General features: G+C 49.7%; 4 protein-coding genes across 4 annotated transcripts; 2 read left to right on the top strand and 2 right to left on the bottom strand.

Annotated features, from left to right (window-relative positions):
• Positions 1-3169: 3169 nt before the first annotated feature.
• Positions 3170-5683, top strand: ARB_06360 (LIM domain protein; the record flags this gene model as incomplete). Its single annotated transcript, XM_003015191.1, has 1 exon — positions 3170-5683. One exon carries the CDS (start codon positions 3170-3172, stop codon positions 5681-5683), a length of 2514 nt encoding a protein of 837 aa, XP_003015237.1.
• Positions 5684-6705: 1022 nt separating this feature from the next.
• ARB_06359 (uncharacterized protein) lies at positions 6706-7767 on the top strand (the record flags this gene model as incomplete). Its single annotated transcript, XM_003015190.1, has 1 exon — positions 6706-7767. The coding sequence occupies one exon, from the start codon at positions 6706-6708 to the stop codon at positions 7765-7767; it is 1062 nt and encodes a 353-aa protein (XP_003015236.1).
• A 655-nt stretch (positions 7768-8422) lies between these two features.
• Positions 8423-9376, bottom strand: ARB_06358 (uncharacterized protein; the record flags this gene model as incomplete). Its single annotated transcript, XM_003015189.1, has 2 exons — positions 8423-8646; positions 8842-9376. The coding sequence occupies 2 exons, from the start codon at positions 9374-9376 to the stop codon at positions 8423-8425; spliced, it is 759 nt and encodes a 252-aa protein (XP_003015235.1).
• A 2051-nt stretch (positions 9377-11427) lies between these two features.
• Positions 11428-12840, bottom strand: ARB_06357 (uncharacterized protein; the record flags this gene model as incomplete). Its single annotated transcript, XM_003015188.1, has 4 exons — positions 11428-11474; positions 11597-11999; positions 12070-12659; positions 12732-12840. 4 exons carry the CDS (start codon positions 12838-12840, stop codon positions 11428-11430), a joined length of 1149 nt encoding a protein of 382 aa, XP_003015234.1.
• Between the last annotated feature and the right edge of the window lie 2665 nt (positions 12841-15505).

Raw genomic sequence — 15505 nt, 5'->3', positions numbered from 1 at the left:
CCATGACCGCCGACTATCAGCCAGTCGTTTTCTTGATATTCAAAAGTTAGTGATCTAGCCTGATGTCATGCGATAGTTGAGTCCTTGGAATGAAATGCTTAGAGCAGTGGCGTCTTGTCTCAACAATGTCACTGATCGGGGGGCCAAAATACGGCGAGGTACGTGGCTGGTACACGCCTGCTAACAGGAACATTTTCCAGTTTGCGGTAATTAAGGCCTCAACAGTTTTGGTGCAACAAGTTGCCTGGTTATTCTTGGTGAAACCTAGATACCGGAAGTCTCGTTGCAGAGAGCGTATTATAAAGATTCTTTAACCGAATATAATACTTTGCTTTAGCCAGAGAGAAACCAGTGATCACTTAACGCACGAGGTACGTAGTGCAGGAAATGTGTAATTTCGGGGTATGCAGGGTCGGCCCCAAATGAAGGGTAGATGCAGTCGAGATTCTAATTAATGTTAGACAGGCAATTTATATCTGTATACTCTGTAAATCACGACATCCGAAGCTTGGTATATAAATATACCAACAGGCGGTTTCATGCAGGCTTGCAGAGTAGATGTATCGGATGACCTTAGGGGGTCCAGAAAAGAGACAGAGGGACTGCTTGTCTTGTGCTGTTGCACAGTTAAAACTTTCGACTCGTTAAATGACTTGCGATCATCATGTGTCCAACTTAAAATAATATCCTCGGACAACATCGTAGACTTAATTCCCTCCTGAACCCAGTTAGAAATTGGACATGAACGGCGGTGTGGCGTCCCAGATATCATTGTGAAAGGCGATCCCTTTTCTTGCCTTATCGCTTCCTAGTGTCGAAACAACAGTGAGTAGCTTGGGAGCGACGGACACCTCCAAAGCTCATGCCTGGACAAGTTTCACTTAGATATAGCACTCTCTACCTCGAACCAACCAGTATCCAACTCGGATCTCAAATTTTAACACGGTAGGCTTAAAAGGAAGCGAGACTTCCAAACCAATAATGCGGACAGGGTTTCAACGCTTCTCCTCTAAAGCCTGCAGCGATATTACATATATCATAGGTTATAAGTTATGCTTGGCCGCAAATCGTCTTCCTTAGCACATGATGAGCAGATACCCGATAAATGCAAGCATTGCACCGGTTAATATCCAGCCTCAGTTGCTATTGAGGGATTCAACAATGTTGCGCAAGCTACCACTTTCCGTGAGGCTCGCCGGGCCGGTGCTACAACACCCGACCTTGGCGTGCAGTCAAGGAAAGTTGGTTGTTCTGGGGTTAAAAATCCGGATTGAGCATTGAGGAATCATTTGCTTATCGTCAGGCTGGAAATAGATCCTTCTATCTCGTCGTCTTCAATATCAAAATTGATGTCGAGTCTTTGATAGAAGAAGTCATATATTCCCAAAAGGGAAATGGAAGGCGGCGGTGATGGCGGAACATAGTTATTCCGTAATATGGTGACCTATACTCACGTGATGTCCAAAAACGGAAGTCCAGTTCCCTTGATGAAAAAAAAAAAAAACGACGTCAGATCGAAATTTGAGTGGAAATTCCTCCAGAAGACCAGTCAAGGAACCGGCTTGGTGATAATGGGGGGTTTGCGGACGATTTCCGGTTAATCCATGGTCGTTGTGATGCGAAACCTGGCGGCAGATGCAGAACTAAGGTTATGTAATAAAATGGGAGGCAGGTGGGATATGTATTCGTCAACGCGCTATATCCCGACCATGGTACACTTGCATGGCTGACTCCAGTTGTGATATATGTATAGGTAATCGCCGATCGCAAAATCTCGCCATGGGACTGCTATATCTTGGACTGGAATATCGAACATGGTTCTCTTCACACTGTGCGCCCTGGGGCAAACAAATTTAAAAGCTCCGCAGACAGGTGGGTGTGGACTGTCGGGAAAGGCTTGCATATACGATGAAACAAGTGATCCATGTACCTTGTTGCCTTAACAACTTCCAGTGTGCCTTGTTTGCGTGCCAACGGCCCCAGGCTCGAAAGACAGTATCCAATCAGCTCCCGCAGCCCGGTTCTTTAGCATGGCTCACACGTTCATGCAAACTCCAGCACGACGAAACAAGAGCCAGTGGATCAATATTCTCGACATCCAAGTTAATTTTTCCAGCCGCCGAACGATCATGGGACAGCCCATCACCATCACATCGACTGGACAGCCGTCCTCGTGTTGCTATTTTGCGCAGGGAGCAAATCTACTAACATGACCTGCATATCAACGCTGCTAGCTTCCCTTCGGCTTAACCCCTTTTTTTTCGTGCCTCAGGGGCTTTTCCTCGCCTGGCGATCGCCGGATCCACCGCGGCGCGTCGATGTCACTTCGCTCTGATTGGTTGAGGCTAGCTGAGTCAGCCTGACCACAGCGGACGGGCCTGGCGCTTTGCCTCTTCGGGACAGAGAGTACCTGGCGCCTTTCCGAAAGAGGAATAGTCCATCGGTCGATTCGACAGGGGAAGCTAATGCACGTGACAATCTACTTCCCATGGGCGCTTTCGAGAAAAGGCAAAGGGGGGAGGACGAGAGGGCAGAGCAGGTCGATCGAGACGCTTCATCAGCGGTCCATCACGCCCTCTTTCGCATTTCTTTGCCGCCTCCATTTCCTCTCCATCTCTGCCTCTCTACCTATTCATCCGAGATCTCTGTCTGACAGCCCCCAACTCCTAGAGTCAAATCGCTGTCTGTCAGGGCTCTGATCATCGCCCCTGCTTCGATTTTACTCCCAGCTGGCTTCTAGAAGAAGACAGCAGGCCCCCCTGGACCTCCTGACAGCCTCCCACAGCATAAGAGTCGGTCTGGCTGCAGTGCGCCCACTCCAGGTACACCGATTCATACTTTTTCCCACTGTTCCTCACAAGAATCTTGCTGACCAGAAGACTATATAGACACTATTATTATTGACTCAATCTTTAATCATAACCATCAGCCCTGAGTTATTTGATTAATTCTCGCTACATCTTAGCTCGACCGTGGACAGCCGGAGAGAAGCCCAATTTCCCGGGAAAGATCTTGCAGCGTTGAGTCCACGCAAGCAGCGTTGACAACGGACAGACGGAAGGGAAAGGGAAAAAGAAAGAAGGGGTGGCCCAACTTATGTCTCTCTCTACACATATGCGGTGAATCTGGCTGCTCTTGTCAACGACAACGTTGTCGGGGGAGGATCACGATGGACGCTTTGCCCAAGATCAAATGCTCCGACTGCCATGCGGAAGTCGAGCTCGTTGCCCTCGGAGACCATGTTTGCTCAAAAGCCGCGGGTCCTACTGTGACAACTTCTCCCGTTGAAGAGAAATTGTCAGTGGCAGAGTTCAACGAACACGGCCCGCCACCGAAACGGAGTCTCAGTCGTGAGTCCCTGTTTAACAGGTTAGGACGTGTGCAGCCACCTCCAAGGATAGATCCAACTGCTGCTAGTACGTATATATCATCCCACAGTTACCGTGGAATTATGGCTTCAGGCCTGACGGTACATGCTAACAAATTTCTAGATCGACCATTTTTATCACCCGGTGCTCAGATGTCTCCTCACACTGGAAGCTTTGGAGCACTCACTCCACGGTCTGCCTCACCACTTTCACCCCTCCAGCAGCTACAGCGAAGCCATACCAGCCCAGTCGCCTCGCAATCTTCGGTTGTTGCAGTTGTGCCTGAAGGAAAAGCAAATTTAGACTGTGCTTTCCCTCCTTTTCCTAGGTCGGCTTCTGCAGGCGGATCAAAAGCGAAGAGGCTTGCATCTATAAGATCTATAAACACAAATGTTTCTTCTCGCAGAGGGGTTACCTCTCCCTCACCTTCAGATGGAAGCTATATGTCCCCATCGACGGACGGCCGAAGTTCACGCGCAACAACTATCAACAGGCATAGACGGGAGGCATCAATAGATAGCAAGGCCTTCCAGCGCTTGTCCATGACCAGCTCTAAAAATGGTCATGGACTTCCTTCTCCGGTTTCACCCAGAGGATCGTCACGAAGCCGGCATGAGGACCGGGATATTCCTCCGCTCCCGTCGGGGCCTATCGCTAGCCTCGCCAGCAGCCCCGTGTTCACATCGGGTAATTCAGAGCCTTTTTATTTCGGCAGCAACGATAACCATGATAAAAGCGATCAGGATCAAGATCCTCCAGAAACCTCACCCAGGGACAAAGTACGACAACTAGACGGCATGGAAGGACTGGATTTTGGCTTTACTACGAGAACGAAATCTCCTGAAATGATGGATGTCGATAACAAACTTGAGGACATAGAGGAAGATGACTCGGAAAGAGCTCCAGACAGCCCGGGTCCCTCTGTCTCAGAGTACAAACTCGATAGGGAGTTCTCCGTCTCAAATTTTGCCAGCGGCCTTGGTATCAGCGATCCATGCCATGCCGCCAATGATTCTACTTCGTCTTCCAACTCGTCACCGTCGGAGGCGCCCTCGAACAGCTCTTTCTCAAGCAGGCCGTCTGAGTCCTCCAATATTTCCGAACCTAAGTCAAGCTTGTCGGAGAAATACAATGTCGATCATCTGCGTCTCCTCCAAGAAGAGCCGCCAACCCGACCAAAAGTAGATCCCTTCGCTTACGAACTCGATTCTCCAACCGATCCCCTCTTCCAGCAAGGTCGGCTCTCCGATCCTCCGGCTAATACTTTCCCTTCGAGCTCAGAGACAAAATACAGTACCCCATCAACACAGCTCGAGCCAGCACAGCCGAAGAAATACACCCCATATCGCTCCCCCACTCAATCCCTTAACTCACAATCCTCAACTTTTGAACAGCAGCAGCAGCAGCAATCCCCGTCTTCACCACCGCTGCAGCCGGAAGTACAGCCAGAACCACAGGAAGTGCGAGAGCAGCAACAACAACCTCCCCCAGTGCCGGAAGAGGAATCAGCAGCCCAACCACTACCTCCATCTCGATCCGCAACTCCTGGCAAACGCCGCCATCCCTGCAGGGGTTGCGGTGAAATTATTACCGGGAAATCAGTTTCTTCAGCAGATGGCCGCTTGACAGGCCGCTATCACAGGGCTTGTTTCGTCTGCCATACTTGTCATGCCCCCTTCCAAACAGCAGACTTTTACGTACTTGATAATCATCCATACTGTGCGGCGGATTACCATAGGCTAAATGGTACCCTGTGTGCAGAGTGCGGTGAAGGGATTGAGGGCCCTTGTCTCGAAGCAGAGGACATCAACCCATCGAACGGAGTTGGAATTAGTTCGAGCAAGAAGAACCAAAAGTTCCATCCAGGCTGTTTCAAGTGCCGCACCTGTCACATCGTACTCAGAGGAGACTACTTTGAGTGGAACGGCAGCGCCTACTGTGAACGTGACGGTAGAAGGGCGGCAGGTTTGATGCCTCCTCCGCGATCACCAGGCTTCCCTCCACCACACGGTTACCAGGGCCATCCGCCTCCGCCCATGGGTCCTCCAGGTCCGGGCCCTGGCCCAGGATACAGGAGGCCACCGCCCCCTTCATCACCACTTGCAGGTCCACGACAAGGCGGTCGTGGTGACCCTCGTTACCGACCTATGAATCCATCCTCTCTTCGACCAAGACCCGATAAACACAGGCCGCACCCATCTGAACACCAGTTCGTTAATTCGTCCCTAACTCCAGCACCTGGACTCGATAACGGACCATACCCTTCCACTAGAAAATTCCCGGAACGGCGGACAACGAAGCTGATGATGGTATAATAGAAGACAGCTTCTCTTTACATACACCTATCCGATCGAAAACTTATCTAATACCTCGCCTTTTTCCCTTTCTCAATCCATGAATATAAGTGCCATACTATATACGCCTTGCTATGCTGTGCTATGTGATATACCTGACGGCGGGACAATTAAAAATATCTACCACTGTTTCTGCTCTCTTACCCTGAGATCGGATGAATTATTGTTTAATGTTTTTCTGTTTAATTTTTAGTGCCTCGACTTTGATGTTTTTCCTTTCGGTGGTTCCTTGCCTTAACTTCTCGACTTGACTTTTCTTTTCCTTTTGCTCTCTGAGCTTTCTCCATGATATCCCTTGCGTTCACTTCTGTTTTCTTCCTGCCTTGAAGGAGCATTTTATACTTTTATTGTTTTTTTGCCGCTCCTTTGACTCGTTTCTTCGATTGCTCACTTGGGCTTTACTTTTATTTTTATTCTGCCCTCCTTCTTGATACCTTGAACACACTCAACACTGCGTGTGCCTATTCACTTTTGATATACCCTTCGATCTCTTGTTTAATTTCGATTCATATATTTAACAGCTCGTAGTCGAGCTCTTCAGCACTCTCGACAAATCAGATCTACGTACTTCACTCCCACACTGCTTATCGGCCAACTTGCTCTGTTGTTATTCTTGGTAGTCCGCCTTGCTTATCATGGAAGATCCTCGCCGATTGTGGGGTATCCAGGGGCTTGATGGCTGTATTTTGAAGCTTATCGCCATGGCATCTCGTATACGAGCTGCAGCAAGCGCTAACACGAACAATTGGGTGCCATTCATCGATGGCACGGTGGCAGCACCGCAGTCAGGCCCAGCACATCGATGAGGTATGAATACGACATACTGCATGTATGAACACCGGCCCCAAATATGCCCCAAGGCTGGTCTTCGTGATGATCGAAGCAAAGCTTCAAGTATAAATCATACATCACTTCCTCATAATTAAATATGTCATACATCAGCACCCATACCCATCCATCAAACAATAATTTCCCAATAAGCCATGAAGTTCGTTCTCTTTGCACAGCTGGCAGCAGTTGCTGCTCCAGCCATCGCTATCGACCTCGCAGTTCAAGCCGGCCAGCATGTCATGTACTCTTATCCAGGCCTCACACCCCCCGAGAGCTTGTACAAGCTCACATCAGAAGGCAAAGTCGGCGGCCTGATCATCTTCAAAGAAAATGTCAACTCCAACTTGCCAGCTATAATGGACAAGTTCCAGGCCCTCTACAAAGCCTCGCCAGCCTATAATGGTCATCCCATGATTATCACCACCGACCAAGAGGGAGGCAATGTCCGTCGTGTTCCCGGCGGTCCAAGCCAGAGTGCTCGCCAGATTGGTGACTCCTCAACTCCCATGCAAGCAGCTAGCCAGGCTGGTCGGGACGCTGCAGCGGCTTTGAAAGCGCAGAAGATCAACGGCAACTTGGCTCCTGTTCTGGACATATACCGCGAAGAAGGGAACTTCATTGACGAATTCGGCCGTTCTTTCGGTAATAATACCGAAATAGTGACCTCATGCGGTTCGGCCTTCGCTATTTCGCAATCTCGTTCCGGCGTGTTGTCGACAGTGAAGCATTTCCCGGGCCTTGGGGCCGCGAAGAAGGGTGAAAACACAGATCTAGTTCCTATCAAGATCGATTTGTCTCTGGATGAAATCCGTACTTTCGACGAGGTGCCTTATCGCACCGCCATCCGTAACGGAGTCGATTTGATCATGACATCTTGGGCAGTGTACCCTTCCCTTGACGCAAAGTATCCTGCTGGGCTGAGCAGAAAGTGGACAACGGATGAGTTGCGAACAAGACTCGGCTACAAGGGCGTTATTATCACTGATGCCATCGAGGCCGGTTCTCTGAAATCCTTTGGAAATGATGGACAGCGAGGTGTATTGGCCGCAAAGGCGGGAGTGGATATCTTGCTTGCATCTGGAAGAAATGCTACGCAAGGAGAGGCAATCGTCAACGAGATCGTAGCAGCCTTGAAGAAGGGTACTTTGTCCATGACCGAGTTCCAGGAGAGCTCGAAGAGAATTCAAGCTCTCCAAAGCCGCCTTTCGGCATAGAGCGGACCCTCTAGCCAGGGGTGTACTTAAACTGATACTAGAGTTATTTATTGATCAATATGAAATTTTTGACATTTAATTGGTAGTGATGTGGCAGTTATGACTTCAAAAATGTTTATTTATATATTATTTAAGAGCTACATTGTTATTATAACTAGTTAACATGTTCAATTCAGAAGTATGTGGATATGTCATAAGATACTAGCCACCGAGCGCTCAAAAGTCGATATCGTAACACATATGGCCAAAGTTAATAGCCAGTAAAATGAAGATGGGCTCTGACACTTTCAACGTAATGGAAGAGCAAAAAGAAGAGGAGTGTTGCTATAGCCGTAGTAAGGTGTCGAAAATATAGGGCGATGTTCCCTTGATAACTGGAGATCGTGTCCCTGCTAGCAGGAGAAAGCCATAGCAACGCAGTCACCTCATCTTGATCTCGGCTACTGTCTTGAGCTCCGAGGATCTTTAACTCGACGACGGGGCTTCTTGTTGAGTGTCACTCGAAGTAGGTGGGTTGGAGCTCGATTCATTGCTCCAAGGCATTTTAATCGAGTAATTGGGCTGGTCATGTCCGGGAGATGACTTAAAGATCAACCGGAAGGTCGGAAGACATCCGACAACCATGGCTAAAATTGGCCATTAGCATTTTCTCTATCTAGGGATCCAAGAAACACATACCAGTTGTAGCCTCGACAGTCCCCCAGAGAGACAGCCATTGGACATTTGGATTCGTAATACCAGTCTTGGAGCCGATCTGAACAAGACGGATAATAGCAGTGATCATGCAAAGCATTCCAACAGAAAACAGAGCACCCGCTCTAATTTTCTGTGCGTATGAAATGTGCATTCCGTATATGAGTCTGAGTGGAAGTATCATAACTATATGACAAAGTATCAGCACCTGCGTCAATTTGATGTATATCGAAATAACATACCCAGCAAATCAGTTGAGACATCCGCGGCAAACCAACCAAATAAACTTACGTTTCGGGTTATAGAATCCACACGGCTTTGACAGTACTCTAACCAACGTTAGTTAAATATCTAATGTAAATGGGGGAAAGGTCAGCCTACTTTGGCCAGGAGCAACGTGGTTGAGCTGTCGAGGCCCACCACAAGAGAGCAGTGTAGCAAGGAATCCTAATACGAAGGTGATGAAGAGGTATGTAATTGTCACATTCCACCACCTAAGTTGGTCGGGTAATGCCCTCAGAAATGGGCGGAAGAAAAGGAGCAAGGAAATTTTGATGCACCAGAGAGCGGAGTAAAAGAGGTAGGTTGAGGCATATGCGAGGATGATAACGTCGTGTCTATCATTGAGGATCTCCCGATAGGGCGGCTTCATCTGTAGAGCTACATAGCTCAGCCGGTAGACTCGTGTCTGAAGGCCAAGAAGGACGAGCTCGTTTGCAAGGAAGAATATATATGCAAGTACAATAAAGATGACTTCTGGTTCCCTCAGTCGTTTGTGCCGCCAGCGAATGTATGCTGTAGGAATCAAGATGACGGAGCCGAAGACGGTCAAGAAGACAATGAAGATGTATAGGCTCCGTTCACCTATCCATATCTCTAAGGTTGGGTCGCCCTTTCGCGGTCCCGACTGTGTCATTGTATGTGTTTTTGATCAGGGCCTGGAGATGGAATTCGGATAGAATGAGGCTGGATATTGAATGAGGCTCGATATGATCCAGCAAAATGAAGTGAGTTGCTTTGGGGTCCTTGATAGAAGATATAATATATCTGCCGGAGGAGCCATCAGGAGGTCCAGGACCAACAAGCTTTTTTTCCTATGAACATTTCTCCTTCAGCGAAGAGGTCGGCCCAGGTGTTGTAACTGTCGGCTATGCCATCCCACGTCGGCGCAAAAGACGAGAAACAAGAAAGATGCAGCGAAAAAGAAAAGGAGAGGTATCGAAGGTCAGACCGTACGCCACAGGTTGGGAAAAAAATATACATACTCCCCAGGAACCAGTGCATGACAGTGCCGGAGATGAACTCCTTGAGAGCTGCTGGAAAGGCGAAAAAGCCACTTCTTGCACGATGGCAGCTTGGCTGGCTGATGCAGCCGATCGAGAGGTCAAAGCAAGCCTAGCGTGCCATGCTTCGCGGTCAGATCTCGAGTCCACTTCTCCAGGGGTCCCGGTTAGGGCGGTGATATGCCATGCTGGGGACAGGACAAGATCTCCAGCTAAACAGGAGTTCAGATGTGGACGGACCAAGATGGCACGGATGATTGAGCAACCGTCAGGACCCAGGACGACCATCAGTTTCGAACTCCTGTCCATTTGCATACCGATTCATCTGGGTTAATTCATGAATAGTTGCCACCGCCATACTCTGTACTCCGTAGGTATTAAAACTATGGCTTTTCTTGGGAGAGTCGCAGAGAGAGAAGGAAAAAGCAAGGAAGAAAAGGAAAAGGCCATTTTGAGAGTCTAGATGGTGGTGTGATGAAGAAATTTGGAGGCTGATCCTTCACTGGCAGGCTTGTCTCCTTTCCTTTTGTTCCACGAGCTGTGTTTCAACTCATTATTATCCGTATTTTGTGTACTCCCTGCACAGTGACGATGAGGAACCTTCTTGGCCTGGGAGGCTGAAACTGGCCGTTTCGAGGTCTGGATTTTGCGCAAGAAGGGGGGAAAGCACTCTAAACACTGAGGTTTGCCTGGGTAATAATCGTCTGTGATCTTGGTTCATGGCTTTCAGCACGGCGGCGGGTTAGAGGTGGCTGATATAACTGGTTACACTAACTAACCACCCTTGATAGGATGATGTCGATACAAACATGAGCATGCACGCAGTGGTTGTGATAACCTGGAGCTGTTCGAACATTCCCCAGACAAGATGGACGATCGGAGGGTCTCACACGCGGAGTACTCCGAACGGCGGCGAAGCATGGAGGGATGCAGGGACGACTTTGAGTATCCATCTCAGTGGGCTTCCGGGCGGTCCGGTTCGAGTTCAAGGGGGATACGGAAAACACATCTCTTTGCTTCTTCGGTAACTAGAGCTTGTATGAAAGTCAGCGAGTCCGTAGACTGCACCCCCACGAGACTAAATAAGGACGAGTAAACCTTTCTCAACAATCAAAGTGGTCTGTATACCGGAAGTTTCTGTCCTGGGTTGAAACAGCAAACCCTTATGGCCGTCCTGCGCTTCCTACGCGAGTCTGTACGAAGCATAGCCAATGAATCCTTCTTTAGGGTAGATGGACGGGACGGCAGCGCATTGATATCCTCTCTCCCGGCAGCTAGCTAGTGAAGGGTTATTCCGTTATATACCATCCTGGCCGGTAATATACTTGGTATACTTGGTTACTTCCCAAGCAACCTCGGGCCAGACAACGTAGCTTCGAGGCGCTGTTTGACTTTACCGTTGCAACGACAGCGGAACTATTGGAGGCCTGCAGGCTGGCCTGAAGCTACCATAGCCATGGCTGTATGTTTCTGGTGTTATTAAAAGCCTGGAGTCCGGAGTACCACTTGGACATACTCTGCATTAGGCTCGGCATAAATACTGTTAATCCAGGCTTTTCTTATCACTGGACATGGCCGCATCACATGGAGTTGAAGTGACACCTTGCGTAAATATTACTTCTTCTTGGATTAGATTTAACATTGACACTGAGTTGAAGAAGGTTGGAAAACCAAGATGGGCGTCTTAGGCACCAGGACAATGGGCATCATAAGCTGCCGGTTTGACGAAATCTGGAAAAGGGCTGTTATTATACCCGAGACGGGCCACGGTGTAGGCTGATAATAGGTTTAGGCCGTAAGTTATTTTTCCCGTAGCAAACAATTGTAGAATGTGGGAGCGGGTGCCAACTTACCGTCCTTCTTGTAGACAGGCCACCCGTGTCTTTTGAGCCCAGCCCAGGGGTCAGCTGCAAAGGCAGCCCAGGTTCTTTGCATGATTCTCTTGAGAATGGTCTGATCTGGCGATTCTGGATCTCCGGCGACTCCTTGAGAATTGCCAAAGATCATATGGAGGTCGACGCCATGGTATGCGCCACTGTTAGGGAACAGCCGAGTATTGACCCAGTCAGCAAAGTAACGGTATCTCCATAGCGGAATGTTGTGCTGAGTTCGATAATCTGCTTCCTTCATGGCCGGGCATCCGAACACGTCTGTAACGAACTGGGCCCACTGCTCGTCTGTGAGAACAGTGCCTCGAGCCGAAGCAGAGATGTTGTAGAATGAAGATTCACGGTCTCCATGGCCAAGTATCATGGGCTATAACAATTCAGCTTATGTTCCCAGAGTAAAGAACAGCAACATAACGAATTATCTAAGATGGACTCACGATTTGGATGAATTTCCCCTGAGACGCCAGGGACTCGTAGTCATCAAAGATAAGTTCACCGTCTGGGCCTGGCTGAAACACAGGCTGTGAGCGAGCAACGCTCGTATTAGGCGGCGGAGGGACCTTATCCGCCGCGAGTCTGATATCATCGGCAGACTTGCTTTGCATACAGGCCAGCACATCTCCCGCTGAGCCGCAGCCTGCGAGAGAAGACGCATTGTGCCAGTTCCTGGCCGCCAGCTCCCTCGAGTTCAGAGGGAAACTGAAGATGGTACCGGAATGAAGGATCAGGCCAGCCACAATGGGGTCGTCTCGATACGCATAGGAATACGCATCGACTGCCAGAGCTCCAGACGACTGCCCGAAGATGGTTATTCTTGAAGGGTCTCCGCCAAAGGCCCCGGCGTTGTCCCGAAGCCATTCAACCGCCAGCCGCTGGTCCCTCAGGCCCAGGTTCTGGCGCAGTCCGGGGGCACCAGGGAAGCCAAAGATGCCTACTCGATAGTTGACGGTCACGACCACGACATCCTCGGCTTCTGAGAAGAACTGGCCGTCGAAAAAGGGGGTGTTGGTATCCCCAATGGTGAATCCTACGTCATGTCAGCAACGCAACCTCGCAGTAAGGGGAGACATCCAGAGGGACAAGAGGATAGACAGCATACTCCCGCCGTAGAAGAAGACCAGGACGGGTCTCTTCCGGCCTGCAGTGCCCTTCGTCCAGAGGTTCAGCGTCAGGCAGTCTTCGCTGTGGACGTTGGCACCGCTGCCCATGAATGCCGTCAGGATCCTGGCGTAGTTGCGCGTCGCGCCGGGGAAAGGGACCAGCTTCGCCGGCGTGTACACACAGTCGCTTAATAGACATCATCAGCCAACCCGTCCATCAGTTGAATCAACCGGCATTCCTGCTACTGTTGTTGTTGTTGTTGTTATCTTTTTTTGGACTTGATACTATTGCACTCACGCTGACTGCAGCGGGTTTAACTAGTTAGCAGGCCGTTCACCTCCAGCTGGTTAACTAACTACAACGCGGTCAATCAACGTACAAAGTCAGAGGCGACGAACGGCTGGCCACCAACGTATCGCTGCGGCGGCATGAATCGCAGCTTGCCGACAGGTGGCTGAGCATACGGGATCCCGAGGAACTCATGGACCGTTGACGCTGTCTTTGCCGGGTGGCCGGTGATGGCGCCGTTGGTGGTGTTGACCGTCAAGGAGCCGACGCAGTCTGCCAGCGCAGCCCATAGCAGACAGCCCGCCGCGACGCCGAACATCCTCAGGGGCTTCATAGCTGTCTGATATGGATACAGTCTCGATATCCTGCGATGCTCGCGGGCGATAATAGTTACGGATTTACAGGACGTGGACGGCAGCCCGCTCAGCATTTAAACGATAGGCGTCTATCCTTGCCCTTCCATCCTCCACTAGCAGCAAGCCCCTTCGCAGCATTCCTTTTTTTTTTTCTTCTCTCCTGCAAGTGACTGAATTGCGCTCGAACGAAGAATATTCACAGAAGAAACTGTTATGAATTCAGGTTATCGGTACGGTTCTACGTGGGTGTCTAATCCGGGTTGCTCCGGGTGTACCGGGGATGGCGGCCACCTATATGAACATTCACCACCAGCGAAAAATCTCTCGTGAATATCAATCAGGATACGAGGATAGAGCGAAGAAGGCTGCCTCTAACAGAGTCCGGGTGATACCCCAACTGTTTTGCCAAAGAAAAGGAGGTTCAACGGTTATTCTGGACTGTAGCTCAGACATGTCAATGCCAGAGGTGGCTGAAATCTCCAAGATATCCTATGCATCCGCTTGTGGAATCGAAACATGATCTCCTGCATATCGTATAGATGGAGGATGAGCATATGCGTCACATCGTTGCTGGTTCTATCGGGTACGGGCCTCGCACGAGAGACTCCAAAGTCACAGCCGTCCCGCAACCTTGTAAGCGCTGCATACGTCCAACTTGCATCCATGTCCCTTGCTGACTACTTACATGGTAGGATTCGGTCTTGTCGGTGTCGACCAAACTTCGCGGGGTTTTGGTCATATAACTGCCGCTCCCATGGATCAGTCGTTCCTGGATGTGCGAGATGCAATATGTGCCAACTACGCTTCCTGGCTTGCGGGGAGCCGGGGAAACAGCAAACGTTTCATCAACTTGCAATGCATGAAATATTTACAAGTCGAAAATGGACAGTGCGTTGATTATATTTCGATGCGCCACCTCCATGAATCATGGAGGCGGAGTGAGAGCGTCTATACCCTGTCCCAAGTGTTTCCCCTCCTCCCTACAGCTAACCTCATCTATTAATATCACTGCCAGGGGCTGTTACAAATCGATAGAGCGTTGGATCTTATGGCTAAGTCATGCCAGCATGGAAAAGCCACCCAAGGATATATAATCCTGCCTTCACCCGGCTGTCCTTGCTTCATCCCCAGAAATCGGATCAGAAAATGGCATGGCTCTCCCTGCCCATAGAAGCCATACTTGCAATCTGAAATACGATACATCAGCTCGACCGTCCGAAATGGGCTCCATTTTTTCGGACCACGCCTCTTACACTCCACTTCGGCATTTAGACTCCACGCCAGACTACTGGTCGTATATCCAGCATCGATGATGATACACTCAGTATCGCACCGGTTTCTCAACAGGCGAGACTTGAAGACATCATTGGGATTACCCTCGAGCGTACATGTTATGGATTCGCTCCAAGCCAAGGACGCCGCTGCCGCAACCCTATCGCTCAACACAGCCTAAACAACGCATTAGGGTTACTGAATCTGGGGAATGAGCAGCTTTGTAATGGACAAGACATATCTCAGACCCTTGAACGGCTAGCTACCCTTGTCCTTTGCAGGAGGAATCATCAATACCAGGCCGCAACTGTAGCCCGGCGGTGGGCGGAGATAGTCGCTTCTTCATTGGCGCAAGGACAACCCGCCTATGTTACCCCTACTCGCTCTCCTCCCTCACAGTCACAGTTAGCGTATGCTAGCCAGCCTAGGACCAGACGAGTTCGTGTTCCAATACCACCAAGGAGTGTAGTTTTTGGTGGACGCGCAAGTGATCAAATAGACACATCCTCTGGACACACTAACGTTGTGCCAGTCCCTCGTCCAACCATTTCTCGACAGTCTACTTCACAGCCTCCTATTGCTCACCTTCCCACCGCTCAATCTAATTCATCCCGTACCACTCCCGTTCGATATGGCATCAGGAAATTTATCAAACCTAACGAGGATTGCCCAGTCTGTCAAGAAGTGCTTGTACCAGGGCTAAGATCGCGTCGCCATACCAGGCCTCTTGATGGCCCTAGAACAACATGGTGCATGGCACAATGTGGCTCAAATTTCCATGCTGAATGTATAGAGGAATGGAAACGATCGTTTAGCGATCACGTTCAACCTAGTTGTCCCTGCTGGTGCGTGCCTC

Source organism: Trichophyton benhamiae, assembly GCF_000151125.1.
Source record: "Trichophyton benhamiae CBS 112371 chromosome Unknown contig01535.1, whole genome shotgun sequence".
NCBI classification, from domain to species: domain Eukaryota; kingdom Fungi; phylum Ascomycota; class Eurotiomycetes; order Onygenales; family Arthrodermataceae; genus Trichophyton; species Trichophyton benhamiae.
This window is presented reverse-complemented; position numbering and strand designations above follow the sequence as displayed.